Source organism: Enhydra lutris, unplaced genomic scaffold, assembly GCF_002288905.1.
Source record: "Enhydra lutris kenyoni isolate GAN:26980312 unplaced genomic scaffold, ASM228890v2 scaffoldscaffold46, whole genome shotgun sequence".
Lineage (NCBI taxonomy): Eukaryota > Metazoa > Chordata > Mammalia > Carnivora > Mustelidae > Enhydra > Enhydra lutris.
Window position 1 is genome coordinate 131,483 of NW_019154130.1, and position 19,902 is coordinate 151,384.

The 19,902-nt window shown below is 54.2% G+C and overlaps 1 protein-coding gene across 2 annotated transcripts in view; it reads right to left on the bottom strand.

Annotated features, from left to right (window-relative positions):
* LOC111156409 (adhesion G protein-coupled receptor D1) overlaps window positions 1-19,902 on the bottom strand; it is a 123,497-nt gene that overhangs the window by 72,526 nt on the left and 31,069 nt on the right. For both annotated transcript variants that reach the window (XM_022517285.1, XM_022517284.1), the window contains 7 exons: window positions 18,296-18,360; window positions 17,402-17,557; window positions 14,129-14,188; window positions 11,316-11,433; window positions 10,045-10,155; window positions 8,210-8,285; window positions 2,164-2,305 (listed from right to left, as the gene is read on the bottom strand). In XM_022517285.1, the coding sequence (XP_022372993.1) occupies window positions 2,164-2,305; window positions 8,210-8,285; window positions 10,045-10,155; window positions 11,316-11,433; window positions 14,129-14,188; window positions 17,402-17,557; window positions 18,296-18,360 (728 nt within the window). The remainder of the gene's footprint in view (window positions 1-2,163; window positions 2,306-8,209; window positions 8,286-10,044; window positions 10,156-11,315; window positions 11,434-14,128; window positions 14,189-17,401; window positions 17,558-18,295; window positions 18,361-19,902) is intronic.

The window sequence follows — 19,902 nt, forward strand, 5'->3', positions numbered from 1 at the left end:
ACCTGGCTGGAGGGAGGGGCTCCCACAGAAAGTCGGGGGGAAAGCTCGCCCAGAGATCGGCTCCTGAGGCTCAGAGTTGAGACTCTTCTTCAGGGAAGCTTGGAAGACTCCGTGGGTGAGCAGGGTCACCTGGTCCGAGCTTCTGAAAGTGGAGGTGCTAAAGCAGGGGGCGTGGTCAGGAAGCTCCTGGCCCAGCAGAACTGAGAAGAATGAGGGCCAGGGAGGGGACCCTCTGACAATAAGGTCACAGTGGGTCGTGCGTGGTGCCCACAGACAGGCACCCAGGATGGCACCAAGGTTCCAACACAAAGGGAGTTCAGGCTCTGGATTCAGACCCGGTGATAACCGGGGTGGGAACTGGGAGCCCAGAGGATGGATAGGCCTGGGGGAAACCCAGCCTGCGGGGCACCTGGAGATGGGAAAGCTGCGCGAACAGGGGCTTCATGCCAAGGCCGCTGTGGGTTTGGGTCCTCAGTGACATCAGTATTTGGTAACACTGACATCTCAGCATTTCCATGAATTCAGAGAAGTAAACAGTTATGCGGTCACATTACTGGGACACCTGCTCAGGCAGTTAGAGGAGGAGATGCTGCGGGGTACAGGGGTGGACCCCCCAAGAGGAACATGTCCTGGGAGCCAGCAAGGTGGGGACAGGGGCTGAGGGGCATGGGTGTCAATGGGGCCCAATGTGTCTACACATTGGAGATAGGACACTTGGTGGGCCAGAGATCTCAGGGCCTTCCAAGAACGTTTTTTGCAGTCAGAAGGGCGGCTTCCGTGTGAAGAGGGTGGGGGCCCAGTGTCGCTCTAAGACTGTGACCCGGCAGCGCCACCGCTGGGCACACACCCACAAGGACCGAAAGCAGGGCCTGGGAGAGAGAGCGCACACCAGGCAGCCTTGCGGACAGTAGGGGGAGCAGCCCAGTGTCCACAGATGGGGCAGGTGGGCCCAGAAAGGGCATATTTTATGTGCATGAGAACGGGACGTTACTCAGCCTTCCAAGGAGGCAATCCTGACACGTGCTACCACCTGGATGGACCCCAAGGACCCGGCGCCGAGGGATATAAGCCAGAAGCACAAGGACAAGCACTGGAGGGTCCCACTTGAGTGAGTTCCCAGAGCAGTCAGCTTCGGGGTGACAGAGAGCAGACAGTGGGTGTGGGGGCTGCGGGCAGAGCAGCAGTTTGGGAAGATGACCGAGTCCAGGGACGGACAGCCGTATGAATGTGCTTTGTGACACAGGACTGAACACTTAGACACGGTTAAGATGGCAAACCTTACGTTATGTATATTTTACCACAATTTAAAACTGTTTACGTGTTTTGTGATTTTTTTTTTTTTTTTTTTTAAAGAGAGTCTGGGTGCTGGGGCATTCTGAGGCCAGGACTGTGTGCAGGTGGGTGGGAAAGGGCTGTGCAGACAGAGGGAATGAAAACACCCTTCCACGTGGACAGACGAGAGGGGCCCAGAACACAGTGGCGGCACACAGTAGGTCTTCAGTCACTGCTGGTGGAACGAGGTGGGACAAGATGGAGTAGAACGAAGTCGAAAATCCTGGACGGAAATGTCTTTAGCGTGACTCCAGATGACCAAAACCACAGTGAGTTCTTAAAGAAAGGCCTTGAAAAGCCTGTTCGGGTATTGAATCAACACTGTATCTGGGGACATATCCTGGCACGGGAGAAGCTGGGTGTTGTTGGAAGGACAGAACACATCTGTGTCCCCGGACACTTGTCATTTTTACCCGCGTACAACGACAAAACAAATGTGGACAGAATTCCAGTGACGACCTGGCAGGACCAGGAATTCACCCCTCAGGACAGCGGAGAAATGGCCCACCCTCAGCCCCAGAGCATGCTTCACGGAGGACAGAGCACTACATGCTGCTAAGGGCAACCATCAAGACGAGTGACAGCTGCCCACTGCACCCCTCCGCCAAGAAGGACACTTACCACCAGCCAGAAACGCCACACACACACACGCCTGTGAAGCCTTTTTCTCCAACGTCAGCCCCATCCCACTGCTGTGCGAAAACCATGTCCTGGAGAGGAACTCCAGGGAACACGCATGTCCTATGAGACTTTCTCCAGCCCCAGAGACTCCACGATGTCCTCGACGCAAGACCAAAGAACGCAAGTGACGGCGAGGCCACGTTAACTCACCAGTCTGTGCCTGAGCCGCACCATGACGAGCGGCGAGCCTGACAGGTTCTGGGACAGCACAGGCGGCGGGGACACCTCCAGAGAAATCAGGTAGCTGGCTGCAAACAGCGTGTGCCTTTTGTAATTTGCTGCCTCCGTAATCCTTGGAAATAAATGAGAAATCGTTACAAAAGGGGGAAAGGGGAAGGGCACACAGCCAGAACACCTGCGTTGACAACTTAATGTTAGGCTGAAATTTTCGATACTGAAATCTTCCTGGGATGGAAGTTTGATTGGCCTCATTCGGTCCGCGCTGCTCTCTAGGGCAGGAAGCCACTTTGTGACTTTGGGTAAGTGACTTACCCCGTCTGAACTTCAACCTCCCTGCTTACAAAACGGTGCGAGAGATGGTAGTGCAGTGAGTGCCTGTGGTTCCCTGTCTGATGGGGGTTCGTTCTCCGGAGAAAGGCCCTCAGTTGCCTCCAGGCAGCTGCGTCCCTCCCCATCTCCAGACCATGTGCTCTGCTGTTGACTCCAACCTCGGCTCAGGAGTAAGCCCTGCTGTCCAGGCCTGAGCCACTCAGTCCACCACCTCCCTCAGACCACAGGGACTGTTCAGAGGTGAGGGCATGATCCAGGAAATCCAAGGAGATGCAACAAGATTCAGAGGGAAAATGTTGGGTCAGAGACCCTCGTTTCTCTCTACTACTTGTCTGCCCAGGAGGAGGAGGCCCTGGCAGTGGCTTACAAACATGAGTGCAGAGATGAACTGGGAAGCGAGCCCCGCCCCCCACCCAAGGAAGAGAAGAACTAGAGCTGAGTGACGTCAACTGGATGCTGGAGCAAGCTGCTCCTGAAGCCAATCGACCTGTGTGCCCTTCAGCTTCCATGATCCAAGTACCCTCTTACTTGAGGCAGGTTAAGCCATGTTTTTGGACACTTACAGCCCAGTCCAAAGACTCCTGCCTGATATATACGGTACTTGTCTCATGGAGTTACGAGGTTAAATTACGAGGTGATATTCCGAGCCAAGGCAGGAGCAAGATAAGAAGCCCATGGTGCAGGATTTAAGGAGGTGCCCACACTCAGGGCCCCGCACATGCATGTGGCACTTGTATGACTCCAGGAATGAGCACGTATCCGAAGTTGCACCCTCGGTGCCTGTTTGCCTCACCTTAGTCTCAGCCCTGCCCAACTCAGCAAATGTCTGTTGGCGTGAATTTCAACTTAGGGAAGTTGCCCTCGAAGGCCCACAATGCAGTCACTGCCCGCCCCCCGCCCCCCACCCCCGCTGGGCCACCCAGCCCTCTGCTGCTGTCTTGTCTGATTGGGAACTTGCCTGTCCCCCACCCACTCCCCCAAGCTTGCTGGAGGAGTCTGCTCCCTCCCTGTGTTTGCACCCACACGGTTGTCTTCATAACACCCACCCACGTCTCAGGGCACTGCGTGTGCAACACTCTTCTTCCCTTGACTACTTTTACCTAATAACGAACCTCAAGCCTACAGATGATTTGCTAGAAAGAGGACCATGAACACTTTCTCTCCACCTAGATCCACACCCCCTACCATTCTTTCACGTCTGCCGCACCTGGCAGGCTCACACACACTCTTCTTCCTTCCGAAGAAGAAGCACGAGGAAGCACGGCAGGACACTCCTCCCCCGCCACACTTTAGCAAGGACCTTCCAAACCTGAAGACAGCCCCCAGCATGCCACGGCCCAGTCATCACCCTCGCAAACTTGACACCGCCTCCGTGGTCCCCGCCTTGTGCCTCAGAGCTCTGCGTGGTCCCAAGGAGGCCAGTGCCTCTGCTCAGGAGCACATCCCCACAGGCCCCTGAGTTCTGGAACAGTCCCCATGGCTCTCTCTCCTTCCTGCCACGGACATACAGCAGCGCCAGCCACAGTTTGCAAAACGGCCCCTACTATAGATGGGCTGTGTCCCCAGGAGGAGCTCTGGGCCGAGCACCTGGGGCAGGACCACTCCATGGGCCACGTTCACTCCTTCCCATCGTGTCACCTCAGGGGACACAGGGTATCACGTCCCACTGTTGATGACGTCGAAAGTGACCTGCTGGCTGAAGTGGTGCGGGCCAGCTATCTCTATTCCCAGGTGCCCTGCTCACTGTGTAAATTTAACAATAACTCTGTCTGGGTGCCTGGGTGGCTCAGTCGTTAAGCATCTGCCTTCGGCTCAGGTCATGGTCCCAGAGTCCTGGGATCGGCCCCTCAAGCCCCGCATTCAGCTTCCTGCTCAGCGGGAAGCCTGCTTCTCCCTCTTCCACTCCCCCTGCTTGTGTTCCCTCTCTTGCTGTCTCTCTCTGTCAAATAAAAATCTTAAAAAAATAATAATAATGACTGTTCTCCAAATATTGCTTACCCAGTGGTGTCTACACCCACTGATGACTTTTGCTCTGATCAGTAACTACACTTAGGGCTCCAAGATGGTGTCTTTCCAATGTTGTCTTTCCTTCTGCATTGATTGGTTGGCATTACTCTACAAGGAACAAGTGTGGACACTTGTCAGCCGCCAGACCAGACCCTCCGGGAACTTCTCCATCAGAAGCACGTGCGTCTGTCAATAAGACATGGAACCCAGAGACCCGAGTCACAGCCCTGCCTCTGCTGGCTGGCAGCCTGGAAGTCCCATCCGCTCTCTGGGCCCAGGGCCCCATCTGCGGTGGGATAGTGGAACTGGGTGACACAGACTCCCTGCCCAGCTCGGATTCCTGGCCCCACTCGAAGGAAAAGCCTGTCCTGGCTGCTAGCCAGGCACAGCTCACAGTAAGAGCCGAGCAGTCCTCATCGTGACTAGGCAGGTGAGACCATCTGCACGCAGGTGGCACAGCAGGGACCAGCTAAGTGTCCCCCCAGGACCTGTGGACACTCAGATTCTGCTTCCAGCAGTGGCTGCCTGGGTCCTCAGGAGTGGCCCGTCCAGGGCTTGGCTGGGAAGATGGGAGACCCCGTCCCAGCCTCACCCCCATCTTCACGCACTAAACTCATGTGCTGACTCCAACCCACCCCAAAAGGGGATTGAGAGGACACTACAATCCCACAGCACCCTTCATTCTTACAAAAACCATACATGTACGCAGGCCACAGTGCCTGATACTGAAGAGAAGGGACTCTGCTGTGTTACAAGCAGGATCACCAGAGCGCTTTCTGCTCACTCTACCCATCTACTCTGAACTGCGTGTGGAATGTGACAATCACTTTACAGTCAATATGGCAAGAACGTCCAATCATCTCGGGAGGCGATAAGGGCAAGCACTTACAGGTCACGTTAAGAGCACCAGGCTTTGTTTAAACGGTTAGCTGACATTGCGCTCACAGCAGCCTCACCCGTCAGTACTGCCATCAGCATGATTCTAGAAGGGAGCACACAGCCAGCGACCACCAGGCATTGCCCAGCACCCACACCACCAACAAGGGCGCCACGGGGAGGACAGAGCCAGGTGCCCAGCACCCAATTCTGCACTGCTAACTACGACACTGGTGGTCACCTTCTGTCCCACTCTGGTGCCACAGGAGAGAACACGACAAATACAGGGACTGCGCCTGATGAACTATTTGGATGATTTTTTTTTTTCAAGGTTAATTTTGACAATAAGACACCTTTGCATTCAGTGCTGCCCTTGAAACTTCACCCAAGCTGAAGATTCCACACAGGAAAGATATGTTCTCATGACCGCAAAAAAAATTTCTGTTTGGCTTCAGGAAGCCAACTGACATGCATTTGCTGCTGACGAGGGTGCGAGTGGTCTCCAGGTGTCAATGCTAACAGGTAGAGGGCCGGGAGGGGCCAGGATCTGCCTGTGCGAGTCTCAGAGCCCACGGATTGCAGGGACAAGAGGGGCTGACCACGGTTTTCTGGATCACACAGCACGGGATCTGCGGCTCCCGAGAGTCCTCTCTGTGCTCTCCTGGGGGCAGTGAGGACAGCAGGGAGGTAAGGTTAAGGCCCCAAGGCGGAGGAATGTCCCATCCGCCAGGCTTCAAGCACATCCTCGGACTCCCGGAAGCAGGACAAACTCAGCCTCGCCCCCCATCCACCGCAGCTGGCGCTGACGTAACGGCGTGTCTGGCAGGGGTGCCAAACGCGGGCCTGGGGGGCTGCCTGGTCCTGTAAAGTTTTACGGGCACACAGCCACTCCCATTCCGTCACGGGTCATCTGAGGTTGCTTCCGGGCTTCCACGGCAGACACAGTAGTTGTGACAGAGGCTTTATGGACCGTAAAGACCGAATTATTTACTATCTGGCCCTTTAAGGAAAAGTTTGTCAGCAGCTGGCGAGAGTTACGATTCTACTCGGTCACAGCGAATTGTCCCAAAATGCGGGCACACGTGGAGGTCGGTAAACAGCAATTCCACTTCCTCTTTCCTCTCCCGGCTGGAGGCGGAAGGGAAACCGGAAGGGTGACACGAACCCTGTTCTCCCCGCGCTCCGACCGGCCGCAGACAGGCCCAGCCGTGCCTGGTAAACAGACATTTCAAGCCTCCCTCCCACAGGTCGGCTTCAGCCTGACCGCTCGGCGGAAGAGCTGCAGGTCGGTAAGCCGGGCGGGAGGAGTCCGCTTTCCCTCGTAATCTTGGATTTGGAAACTATCCCCCAAAGACTTGAGAAGGCATCTTTCTGAGGAAAGGCGACGGGACTCCGCTCTGACAGGTCTCCTGAGGAGCTCCAGAAACCACACACGCGAGGGGCCGGTCCCCGTCCCTAGCTCTAAGGAAACCGGCCAACGCGTAGGCTCTCCCGGGACCGGCGGCCCCGGGTCTACAGCCAAGTCGGGGCTGTTGTGTCCCCGACCCCACCGTCTCCCCAAAGGCTGCAGACATCCGGGCGGCGGGGGAGGGCTGCCTCGGAGACGGGCGGCACGGTTCCCGGTATTTGTCCCGCATCCTTTGTCCGGCGGTGGCTCCAACAGCGGCCGCTCCCCGTCACCGAGGGGTCGGCACACCGGGCCGCAGCGCCAGCATCGGCCGCCCGCCCCAGGGCCAGGAGAGGGCAGGTGCAGGGGAGGGGAGCGGGGCCCCATGAGAGGAGGAGCGGAACCTCCCCGACACTACCCTCCGAGGAACAAGCTCCTCCCTGCGTCTAGGTGGGCTGACCCACCGCCAGGCCGAAAGGGCCACGTGAAGAGACTCCTGCAGCAAGAACAGGGCAGTCCAGCCACCATGACGGGCACATGACCCAAAGGAGCCAATCACAGCTTTCCCTGAATTTCTACAGAGCCATGTGAGCAGATCTGGCCAATGACAGAGCAGGATGCTCTGATCACCATGACTGGGGCCCAGGCTGGGCACATGACCCAAACAGGCCAATCATGACCCAAACGGGCCAATCACAGCTTTCCCTGAATTTCCACAGAGCCATGTGAGCAGATCTGGCCAATGACAGAGCAAGACGCTCTGGCCATTGATTGGAGGGCGCCAGGATGGATACAGGACAAAAACGGGCCAATCACAGCCCTCCCTGAGTTTCCATGCACACATTAGGGACCGCAGCTGCTGTCCTTCTGAGACCTGAGGACCCAAAGCCATGGGTAGAAAGCCGTGCCCCTAGGGAGGGGCCTGCCTGGAAAAGAGCCAGCAAAGAGGAAGGCACAGGCAGGAGACAGAGCGACCAGGGCAGGAGGCCTCCCTTGGGCTCCTGGGTCCAGCCGTGCCTGAAGCCTTCCTCATCCCCCGAGGACCCAGCCTCCCCGCCCACCACCCAAGCCCAGTCACCCAACCAGCCCTGACTAACACAGGTGTGTGCTGTTGTCCCCACTTCCACAAGTGGCAACCAAGGCTCAGGCCATGAAGGCACGCATCCACCACTACACAGGGAGTACCGGGCAGCTGTGGTCACCTGACTACTGGACTGTCAGCCTACATGCCCAGTGCCACTGAACCCCCAGCGTCTGAGGTCCTGTGTCCCCTTTCTGGATCTAATAGCGAAGCCCCAGGCATTGGCATGGTGAGTCCCTTCTGGTCCTGCGTGCCTGTGCTGACCTGGAGGCAGGGGTGTTTGAGCGGTCAGCCGCCCACGGCCCTCTCCCTGTCCTGGGACCTGGGACACTCACTTGGTCTTGGCTGGCTGGATGTTGTCCAAGTAATCATGCATCCTGTGGTAGAGAAGGCCCACGATGGTGGTCCAGGCTGCGGAAAAGCAGAGAGTCACAGACACCTGTCAGCCTGCCAGCGGCAGAGCTCCCAGCCAAACCCGCTTGCCCAGCAATGCACAGTGCCAGCCCTCACACCCAAATCCAGGGGCGGGTGGAGGGGGGAGGAATTTTGCATGAGCCTGAGTAGAAACTCTGTGACCCTTCAGCGGTGGATTTAACCGTGGCAATGACTGCCTGATCCTCGCCTGAGCCGACTCTAGATACACAGATGCTGCTGCTCCCGGGGAGAGCCTGACTCGCCAGGAACGCTAGAGTTTCTGTGGGCAGAAGGTCCCTGCTCCAGCAGCGGTCACAGCGCCAGCCTCCAGTTTTGCTCCGTCTGGGTGAGTGTGTCCTGTTTGCTGTTGGCATATGGAGTCTTTGCAGCCACACGAACACGTGAACGAGGCAGCAGATGTGGGATTTACAAGTGGCGGTGATCACAAAGGTGTCCTTTGTGCCTTTTGGCTACATCCCACCTCTGCTATGTGACAACGTTGAAATAGGAATCATTTTTTATGTTGTGTCCCTCCACTATTAGCAGAGGACGCTTGAGGGAGGAAGCGGTTAGCTGTCTTCCAGAGTTCCTCGGGGTTATTTGTGGAATAAGTTAAAATTTCAGGAAAATATTGAGCATCCTATCACTCTCACGGTGTGCCAGGCAGAAGGGCTTGGCTCATTCAATTCTAAAAATGATTTTGTGAGTCTAGTACTAATATTGTCCCCATTTTACAGACGAGGAGACCATAACGCACGCAGGTTCAGTCACAGCCAGTAAGCAGCTGAACCAGGCTTGGAGCCCAGGATTTCCAGCTGCCAGTCAGTCCTTGTTACCAATACGTTCTGCTGCCACAGGCCAGAGCATGAGGCCGTGGTCCCGCTGAGTATGAAGAATGGAGGGTTCTAGATCCTGCAGCCAGGTGGTGTGAGATGAACAAAGATCACATGTGCGGTTGGCAGACCACAGCCTCATCCCCACACACCCCCCGTTTCTGTAGTTCACCCTGTGTTGGGGGGGTGTTCCTGTGACATCTCCAGGTACCTTCCACACAGGCAAACAAGAAGGTAGAGGGAGCAGAGGTGAGCCCTTGCGGGGTGGCAAGGGACGCCTCCTTGCTGAGGAGGAGACACCGTGATCCTACACTACCCAGGCTGCTCTTTGTCCCCAGTCTCTGGGCAGTGCATGTCCTCTGGCCAGATTGTCAGGAGCAGAGACTCCCAGACTCCCCCGACAGCCCAAGGGACGAGCAGTGGGGGCATTCACTTTTCAAGGGACCAGTGGGGCTGTCCCTGCAGCAAAAATGGCCAGAGCTGCCTGAGCCACCTGAGGGGGATGGAGAGCCCAGGGTGGACACCCCTCACCTAGCCTGAGTCCACCCTGGTTGGGGGAGGGGGCACGGCCCCATCTCTTCATAGTCTGCCGACATGTCACTATGCTGCTCTGGGAGGACACAGGTGTCTTTCACAGTGGACCTGAATCACCTTGAGAGCCTATCCAAAATGCAGATTCCCAGCCCTCCTCCCCAATTCCAGTTCACGAGGCTGGGGTTTCCTTGGAATCAGCATTCTGAGTTAGCAGCTCAGGCACTTGCCAGGACCCTCCACCCCCACCAGCTCCTGAGAAATGCTGGCCCAGAGCCGCTCCTGCAGGAACAGGCGAGCAGGCGTGAGGGCCGCGTGTCTGTAGGGCCGTAGCTGCCCGCGCATGTGCACGGCCCTGGAGGTCCTGGGGCGGCCTCAGCAGCCGCACTCACCTTGGCTGCGGAACGCCTCGTGGGGAACCTTGATGTAGCTCTGCCCCTGGGCTGGGAAGCGGTAGTGGGAGGAATTTATGGTCTTGGGCAGGAGTTTGGCCATAGAAAACTCTGAGAACAAGCCAAAGACAGGAAGCCACAGTTAGTAAGCTCCAAGGCGCAGGAAATTGGGCTGTAAAGGCCCATCTGCTTCTGCTTTTGCTAACAGAATGAGCTCCCCTGGGCAGTGTAACTACCTCTAGACAATGACGACCTGAAAAAATAAGGGTCAGGGAAGTCATTTCCACTGTATGGCTGCCTCATCCAGCTGGCCACACAGGGTGGGGGCCTTGTGGCCCGAGGTGACCCCTCCTTCCCTCGGGGCAGCCCGTCAGCTCTCAGAGCTGCTTCTCACCACACTCTGGGGCACCCAGGACACATGGGAGAAAGAAGGTGCCAGAGACACTGGCCTTCCAGCCATCGGTCACTATCTCAGCCAACAGTCCCACTAACACTCACCTCCGTGGGTCAGTTTAGCCCCTGCCCAGAGTCTGGCTCTTGTGGGAGAGTATCAGCTGTGCAACGCTGCTTTAGATAAAGACTTTTCAAAGGGAGGAGCCATGAAGTCAGGGGAAGTGGGACTCTGTGCCGATTATCTTGGAAAGCAGATTTAGGCCAAGCCTCCATCTGGCTCTGCGAAACCTGATTCTGCAACCTTTTATTCCACAGATGCTCAAAGGAGCTGCTGCTTTTTGACTCCCGTTCCGAACAGAGATGACTGTCACCCAAGATCGGTCCAGCCCCCGAGTCACCATAAAATGCTCCCGTAGCTTTGTGTCCGCATCCTGGCTGAGCACATGGGCCCTGATCTCACGCTCCCTCCACAGCGAGACTTTGCATAAGGGCGACACAGTTTACAAAAGCAGAGAGGTGTGTCTGAATCAATGGTGTGTTTGCTGCTACGCGTGTGTGTGCACCTGTGTGTGTGTGTGCACACCTGCACGCGTGTGTGCCTTTGCCTGTGTGTTTACGCGCTGTGTGTACAGAGGCGTGGGCTGGTGTGTGGGCACCTGTGCGCGAGCATGTGCGCACCTATGGGCGTGTGTGCGTGCACTGTGTGTGCACCTCTGCAGGTGTGTGCACACCCCTGTGCAGACGTGTACGTCCCTGCTTGTGCGCGTGTGGGTGAGTGCGGGGTTGGCAGAGCAAACTGCACAGGCCAGCTGGCCTCCGGAGTACCCTGCCCCAACACCTGCACCCGTGGCCGCATCCCACCCCGAGCCGACCAGTACCTGCCATGGAAGAAGAGCCGACGATGGTGACCTGGGGCTGGCTGGCGTCCAGGTTGGAAGAGATGTGGCCCATGACGGTGTCGATGGTCTCGATCAAACCCAGCACCATGGCGTTGTCCTGAACACAACGCCACATGAGGACACTGAGACAATGGAACCTGCACCAGAAGTGCCCTGAGGCCCACCCAAGGCCCACCCTCCCAACATGCCACTGGGCTCTGCACTGCCCCCCCGCCCAGGCACCCAGCCACAATGAGAGCCCGCTGCGCCCCTGGAGGCCACGGTGAGCCAGGCCTATGCTCTCTATGAGCAGACGAGAAGGAGCGGGGGACAGCCCCCAGCACCACACCTTTCACGGGCGAGGCCCACGCGGCTGAGCTCATAGCACACAGACATCCCCGGTCACCCAGGTCGTTGGCTGTGTGGCTTCTATGCTTAGACACAGGTGACAGAGACCTGCGCCCTGCTGCACTCAGAACTCACCTCTGTAATCTCTGACCGGCCTGCCCTAACCCCTTCTGTTTCAGGAGGAGGGGTCTGATTGTCCCCAAGTCCTCTCCAGGACAAGGACACCAGAAGCTTCATCCCAGCGGCCATGCAGGGAAGGGATGCTTTGGAGTTGTCAGAACCCCAAATCCCGTCTGACCTGCCTGGTGCACCCCTTCCCTCCAAGCGCCCTCTTCACTCATTCTGAGTCCCCAATGTGTACAGGATCCCAGTGGATGCTGCCCCAAGAAGGCGGGGGTCCCTCCTGCTCACTCCGCATCTCTGCGGACTGCTCAGACTGAGCTCCGCCCCCATCATCAGACACACTGCTACTGGGAACAGGGCCTCTCGGGCCCTCGGGGGCACGGTGGCTGCGCCTCTCTGCCGCCAGGCCCCTTCTCTCCTTCCCTTCCTTCCCTTCTCCCTTCCCTCCTTCCCGCCTTTCTGGAAGGCATGTGTTTGCTAAGGATCCTTAGCACTCTCTCACAGACGCACACGCCATGAGAATCTAATAACTGGGAAGAGAGCATTGAGGCCAATTTTAGACATTTTCTTTGAGGCCTGTGGCCTGATTTCAATCAGCCGAGCACAGTCAAACACATGGAAATCTGCGTCTCGGGTGTGCACTTCTGCTGGGCGGTAGCTGATTCATACTTTCTCTAGAAGGCACGTTACAGCCAGCCTGAGTCTGAAGAGCTTCATGATTATTCATATCTTGTGACACAGCATTCAGAGAAAGTCACTTTAAAATGACGCTGATGAAATGGGTCTGCTCAGGCCCTCCACTGGCCATTTTCCAGGGCTCCCGGCCCTGTACACAGACTCTGCCCCCGGAAGGTGTGGACTGTGGAGAGTCGTGCCTTTTTAAAAAAGAATTTGTTTCTAGGTAAGACCATATCAGTCTTAAAGGCAGGTCCCCTCTTTTCTTCCTCCCTTTGCCCATGTTCATTGCATCTTGTTCCTTTTGAAACTGTTCAAATAAAAAGTCCAGAGACAAAACCTACTGCAATCTCATGAACAGCATTTCTGTCTTGAACTGCCAAATACTGTTTAAACATCAGAGGGGTTCAGGAGAACAAGCAATTCAATCCCACACCAGTGTGGCTGCGACTCTGCTGAGGAAGGCAGCTCGGAGTCGTCCAGCCTGCCGGGTCACCTCGGACGTCACGCAGTGAGACCACATCATTAGAAAACGGACAGAGCCAGGACCCCAAATTCACGGACTGAGGAAAGGCTCCTCGGACCCACTTGGGACTTTGCAGAAGTGAGAAGAAGTTTCAACTGTGCTTCACCACTGAAATGCGGGGGTCTCTCTGTCGCCGCAGCACAACCTAGCCTGGGCTGCCTGATGTGCCTCCTGTCGCTGGAAACCATCCTGCACGTAGCTAAAGACAACCGGATTAAATCCGACAGCGGTGTGTGGGATGGAATGTACATGAGAGGGTTCACGGTCACAGCCCGCCTTAGGGCTTCGGTTGACGGCTCTTTTTAAAAGTTTTTGTCATTAGCAGTTCCTGCCTTCTCCACAACACGTGAACTTGTTTCGTTTACGTGTTGTGGAGTCAATGCAGTTACTTTTAAAAAGAAAAAAGTATATTCCATTCTCCTTTCTAATTATTTGCAGTTCGGGGGAAATGAAAAGGTTTTTTTTTTTGTTGTTGTTTTTTTTTGGTTTTTATGTTTATGATCATGAAACATATCATCACATGTTCCATTTTTTTTTTTTCATTTAATCTAGGGATCTTTAGACATAAAACATGTTTTTTTCTTACCACTCAAGAACAATGTGATGGTGAAAAATATTTTATTAAAATGATAAATAGGGGTGCCTGGCTGGCTTAGTGGGTTAAAGCCTCTGCCTTCAGCTCAGGTCATGATCCCAGGATCCTGGGATCGAGCCCCGCATCGGGCTCTCTGCTCAGCAGGGAGCCTGCTTCCCCCTCTCTCTCTGCCTGCCTCTCTCCCTGCTTGTGATCTGTATGTTAAATAAATAAATTAAATATTTAAAAAAATAATAGATGATAAATAGAGATCAACCTAGTATACACTCCTCATGAAGAGAGGCAGCTACTTCCCAGCTGAGAGTCGGGAAGGATAACTCATTAGTGACACGCGCACACTTCCTGAGCCCCACAGAAGACACGGCCCTTGAACTCAGCTGCAGATCTGGCCAAAATGAGCTCTAATGACCCCGATGGCAAGACTGGGAGGTGCATCATTTCTCTCAGAAATGTGAATTGGGCCATATTTACACCACTTCTGGGAAGACACAGCGGTTGGCAAAGTGCATACATTTTGACAACCAAAAATGTTTTTTTTTTCCTTACCTCTGACACATCGACCCAACTGGGCAGTTGAAGAACCTCTCCCATGGTCTTTAAGAAAACCTAAAGGCAGACAAAAAATGACACTGCTTAGCACGTATCCTTAATGCTCAACATGTCAAGACCTTTGATTTCTCCGTGTCTTATCAAGCACTGGCTGGGTTTTACATACGGTCATAAAGACAAACAGCTCCCATCAGCACGAGAGGTCATGTTTTACAAAGTCCTTCAGAGCTGTCACCTTGTTCACTCCCTGTGACGAGCCGCTCGTCAGTGATAAGCAGACAGATGTCAGACTGAACACAGCTTAGTCATAGAGAAACCCCGAAGCACAGGGCCGGGAGAGTGAAGCGGCCCTCGGGACTGCCTGTTGAGTGAACCGGTGAATGAGCCGTGAGCCGCTGAACATGCCCTCCTTGGGTAGCGGAGCTGAGTGACACAGAACCATGTGTGCTCCCTGGAAACCACCTCTCCATAAAGAAGTTACTCGGAGACCCTTGGTCGGATCAGCTTAACATCATGTTCGGTTTGGCTCACCACTGTTCTAAAGAAAGTAAATTAGCTTTTAACATGTTCAAGTGGGGAGATTTAAATGAAAATATGTGCATTTCCGGCTTCCTTGGAGAAGAACAGAAGCTCAGGCCACCCCGGCCCACAGTCCCACACGGGCACTGTTGGCCAAAGTGAAGCGGGAGCGGCCCCCTTAGTCAGATATGTGTTCCTCCGTGCACCCCAGTCCTCACCACTCTCTATTGCCTGACACCTAGTCCAGTCCATATTCCTCATGTTGCCTTTTAACTGTTTGTCTCCTACTATAGACACAGAATTAAACTTTAAGCCTGACCAGGGCACCTGGATGGCTCAGTGGGTTAAGCCTCTGCCTTCGGCTCAGGTCATGATCTCAGGGTCCTGGGATGGAGCCCCGCACTGGGCTCTCTGCTCAACACGGAGCCTGCTTCCCCCTCTCTCTCTGCCTCTCTACCTCTCTCTCTCTCTTTCTCTCTGTCTCTTATGAATAAATAAATAAAATCTTAAAAGAAAAACCAAAACCTTAGATCATGATCGAAGTCTCCCATATCTCCACCAAACTGCCGTCTCCAGAATAAATCACATTCTTCCTCACACTTTAAGGCACCAAATATCTAGAGAATTCATCCTCAAAACTCCTCACTCTTTCATTGCCTTTATCTGATAAATGCTGATTAAGACCCTGAAGGGCAAGACCTTATGAACAAAAGACGAACAAAATACTGGGCTTGAGGTCTAGTGGGCAGAATTTATAATCTAGGAGAAGAGTCAGCACTTCAAAAAAAAAAAAAAAAAAAGAAAGAAAGAAAGAAAGATCACCTAGTAAAGTATTGAGGCTTGAAGGCCATACAGCTCTGTCACACTCAACTCTATTGTAGAGCAAATGCAGCCACAGGCCACTGTAACTAAATGAGCATGTTCCAATAAAACTTTATTACAAAAACAATCAACACACCAGATCTGGCCTAAGGACTATAAATTGCTGATTCCTACTCCAGCAGAGCAGTTTGGTGGGATAAAAATAGAATGCTGGCCACATTTCCACTTTTAAATTTTCTAGTAGCCATATGATTTGTTTGCATGCATGTATGCACCTGCTGGGCGGGGGGCGGCAGAGGGAGAGGGAGAATCCTGATCTCAGAACTCTGATATGACCTGAGCCCAAACTAAGACTTGGGGCTTAACCGACTGAGCTACCCGGGATGCCTCTAGTAGCCATATTTTAAAAAGTAAAGAGTAAACAAATGAAACTAATTATGTTTCTACTAATTATATGTTTCAAACTAATTCTATGTCTTTCTTAGCCCCATATTTCTAAATTACCAAGACCAAAATTGTCAATTCAATATTTTATGTTCTTCTCTTTCTCCTAAGTGTTAGGAATCCAGTGTATATGTCCCATTTAGAGCCTGGGGACACCTGGGTGGCTCAGTGGGTTAAAGCCTCTGCCTTTGGCTCAGGTCATGATCTCAGGGTCCTGGGATCGAGTCCTGCATCGGGCTCTCTGCTCAGCACAGAGCCTGCTTCCTTCTCTCTCTCTGCCTGCCTCTCTGCCTACTTGTGATCTCTGCCTGTCGAATAAAGTCTTAAAAAAAAAAAGTCTTTAGAGCCTGGATTTCACGTCTCACATCTGACTTTGATTTCACCACAGTTCACAGACTCCCCAGCCAGATGTGGCTAACGGGCCCCTGATCACCCAGCGCAGGAAATGACTTCTCGCCATTTTCCTGTCCAGTTGCTAGTGGTGGAAAGCCAGGACAGGGAAAACTGGATATTATTTCTCATCAAATCAGAGATGGGCAGGGTTCGGGGATGGATGGCAACACCTGAGAAGCCACCTCCCCGCCAACCCACAGGGGCAGGAAGGCGAGTGGGGCCCTCCTTCCTCTTCGGGGCGCCTGGGCACCCAGGACACCTTCTCACGCGCTCCTCAGGTCTGCCTTCCGCCAGCAAGCCCTCCAGGGTGCTCACCTAACACCACTGTGATCAGCACACATGAATGCGCGCGGCTCCCCCAAGCTGAGTGTCCTGTTGTCTCCCCCACATCGCAGCAGGGCAGAGACCGAGGACACAGGGCAAGGAACCACTGAGGGACGTTCAGCCCTCAGCCAGCCCTCTGCACCCTGCTCGGACCTGTAAGCTGTTCTTTCCGGAAGGAACCCGCTCAGGCGGAACTTCTCTCTCCACCTCGGCCCAGAACCCCGGTACTCCCCCTCTACCCGCCAGGGACCCTCTACCTCGACCTGGAGGGTGTTTAGAGGAGAGCGAGAAGTGGTAGCACCTTGATTCCATGCCATCAATGGCACATTCACTAAGTGTTTTAGGTGAACTTGGCAATTCCCACTGACCCGTAAGTCACAGCACTGTGGGTCACAATGTGTGCAGATGTGGTCTAGTTTCCCGCGGCTACACCTTCCAAGACCCAGTCCCACCCTTCACCTGTCGCCAAGGGAGGCAGTGGGGCTGGAACTGGAGCTGCGCGCCCAGATGGCGGGCGGCCGGGCGGGTGTGGAGACGGGAGCCACAAGGAGCCGGGGCAGAGCTGAAGGAGGCCCCAGCAAGTTGGACGGAGCTGGCGGGACAGGCCACCCTACCCAGGGGCTCATGACGAGTCTGGAACCCAGACTGTCACGTAAGAGTTCCTGACTTCCTACAACTCTGTGCAGATTGAACAAAACACGCCTGTGGGTCAGGATCTGGCGCTTTGCCACCCCCGACTGGCCAGGCACAGAAATCAAGTAGCTTTACCTGGGTGAGGTTCAGCGCCATTTCCTGGGAGAGAGACTTATTGGGTAATTTGAGGGACACGTTTCGCAGGTAGCTCAGGATGGTTCCTGGACTCTGGAAGTTTTTCCTCGCCTCTGTCAAGTTGGTTATGACGGGATGGTAAGCGTTGGTGGGCACCTGAAAGAAATGACAGGCGTGATTCCAGCCCGGGACGAAAGCCGAGAAGTCCCACAGAAGTCCTGCGTGCCCTCTTACAGCCCCGCGACGACGGCGGTTGTGCTGACAGTGTACCAGGAGGCACCTCCGCGACTGCCTGACACAGACTGACTTTCACCCTCTCAGCAACTTCAAAGAAATACGCACCCATTTGAAAGATGAAACCAAGCGCAGGGAAGCTCACCCAGAAATACACGTGGAACTGGCGTTTGAACCTGCACCAAAGGTACGAGAGTCTGTGCCCTCCCTTTCCCTTAGAGTCCCCAAGGAAGGGAAAGTGGTGGGATTACAAGTACTAATTCCAGAAGGGAACGTTTCTGTATGGACTGATCTTCCCTCAAACGTCGGGGAAGGGGCACGAAGAGAAAACGACCCTCGGCACAGGTCCCCCCTTCTCTCCGCTCACTGTGCCGCCTGCCCCGGAGACGGTCTCAGTGTTTGTGTCCCTGGGCAGACTGGTTGACTTCCTTTTGGCCCCTGAGGCCACAGACCACAAGAAGCAGAGGGCTTTCCCTTCCGTCAGCCTGAGCATCCAGAGTTAGTGCCAAAGCTAGCTTCCCCTCCAGGGCTGATTTCTTCCCAGACACTATACTGCCAAGAAGAGAGAGCCAGACTGTCCAGTGGAATTCGGTCCTGGCACACAGGCTAAGCGGAAGGGCTTCAACAAGAAGGGAGACGGAGATCAATGCGTGTGCTTACCACGGTGTTGGCTGGGGGTGTCATGAAGACGTTTGGTGGTGTCGAAGACGACAAAGCATGCTTTCCTGGAAAGAATCAGTAACGCTTGATTAGGGACTGAAACATGGTCCGTCTTTCACCCTAAGGAAGGCCTGTCTTTACTCAGGACTCTCCAGCTTCAGACACATCCAAGACAGCCTGAGAATGTTTTGAGTAGGAATGCTGCTGGAAAGATGAACGGCTAATAAATCAGCTTAATGGGCAGATGGTATGGATTTTCCCAGGTCACATTACTTTCCTATTTATGTTTCAAATTGCTTTTGAACACCCTTCATGCAAGTCATCATATAAAGCGATGATTTTATACAAGCATTTACCGATTTCAAATAAATAGAGAACCAGAAGAAATCGCCCTCACCGCATCGGGACCAGCTGGGGATGGAACACAGAGGGCTGTTAGTCTTGGGCGAGGACAAACAATCCATCCGGTCAAGCTTCCCTCACAGACAGATGGAGTGAGATGAAGTGGCGGGGGTGGGGAGGACTGTTCTCTCGAGTCCCTTCGACCCTGAGGATTCTAGTTCTTTCTCCTCTATTTGGTTAATTAATCATAAATTATTACAGCTATGTTAAACCTGGCTCTGACGGACGGCTGGATGCGGCCGTCTGAGAGACTTCTGGTCATTTTCTCTATATGTGATTTATGTCACATGCCCAGTCTTTAGAACCAAGTCCCCAAGCAACATGGGGTGTGATGAGTCTAGTTCTGGTTTAGCAAAGATGCATGCATGTGCTCCTGGGACACATAAGGGTTAAGGCAACACCTCTCCTGAATCACCCCCAAAGTCAGACACCACCTTCACAGGGCACAGACAGCAACTTGGCCTGAAACGCTCTGCTGTGTGGGGCTGGTGCTCCCCATCCGAGCCCTGGGATGTCCTGGGCACACGAGTTTGCTGAGACAGCTGCAGGAGACAGGAACAGCGACACCTCTTTCCAGGGTTAATAAAGCGGTGAAGTATCAGGAAACCAGGGTTTGTTGGAGGCTTTCAGTAACACAAATACAGACAGCATCTTGGTCTCAAAGGGACAAATCTCTGAATCTTAGGCTATGAAATGCAGGAGATTAATATCTTTTGTATTGTACAGGACCTATATTTTGTCCTTATGTCACTTATATATAAGGAATGAATTCCACCTTCTCAGTGAAAAACGGGTGTTTCAAAGATGGGGGTGGACAGAGACGTCCTGCACGCACAGCAGCTGTGCCCTGCTCCCAAGAGCTGCAGCCCCAGTCACTGGGGGTCCCTCTCCTCTAAGTTGCAGATGCAGCTGACCCCACTGTCATGACTGCCTCTGCCAGAGGCAGACGATGACCCAGGCTTCAGGCCGTCAGCATACTCTGCAGCCCCCGGGCACAGGGCTCGGCCCCCAGGGAAACACAGGGATCACTCTGGCCAAACGAGAGTCCTGGGCAGCCCTGCTGCGGGAGATGGCAAAAAAGAGAAGCTCTCGCCTTCTGCTGAGGATGGGGAGGGAACATAGAGGGAATGGCAGCCATGCTGGCATCACAAGAAGGAGCAGCGTCAAACACAAACACTCTTAGTGATACATGTGAGCACCTAGAG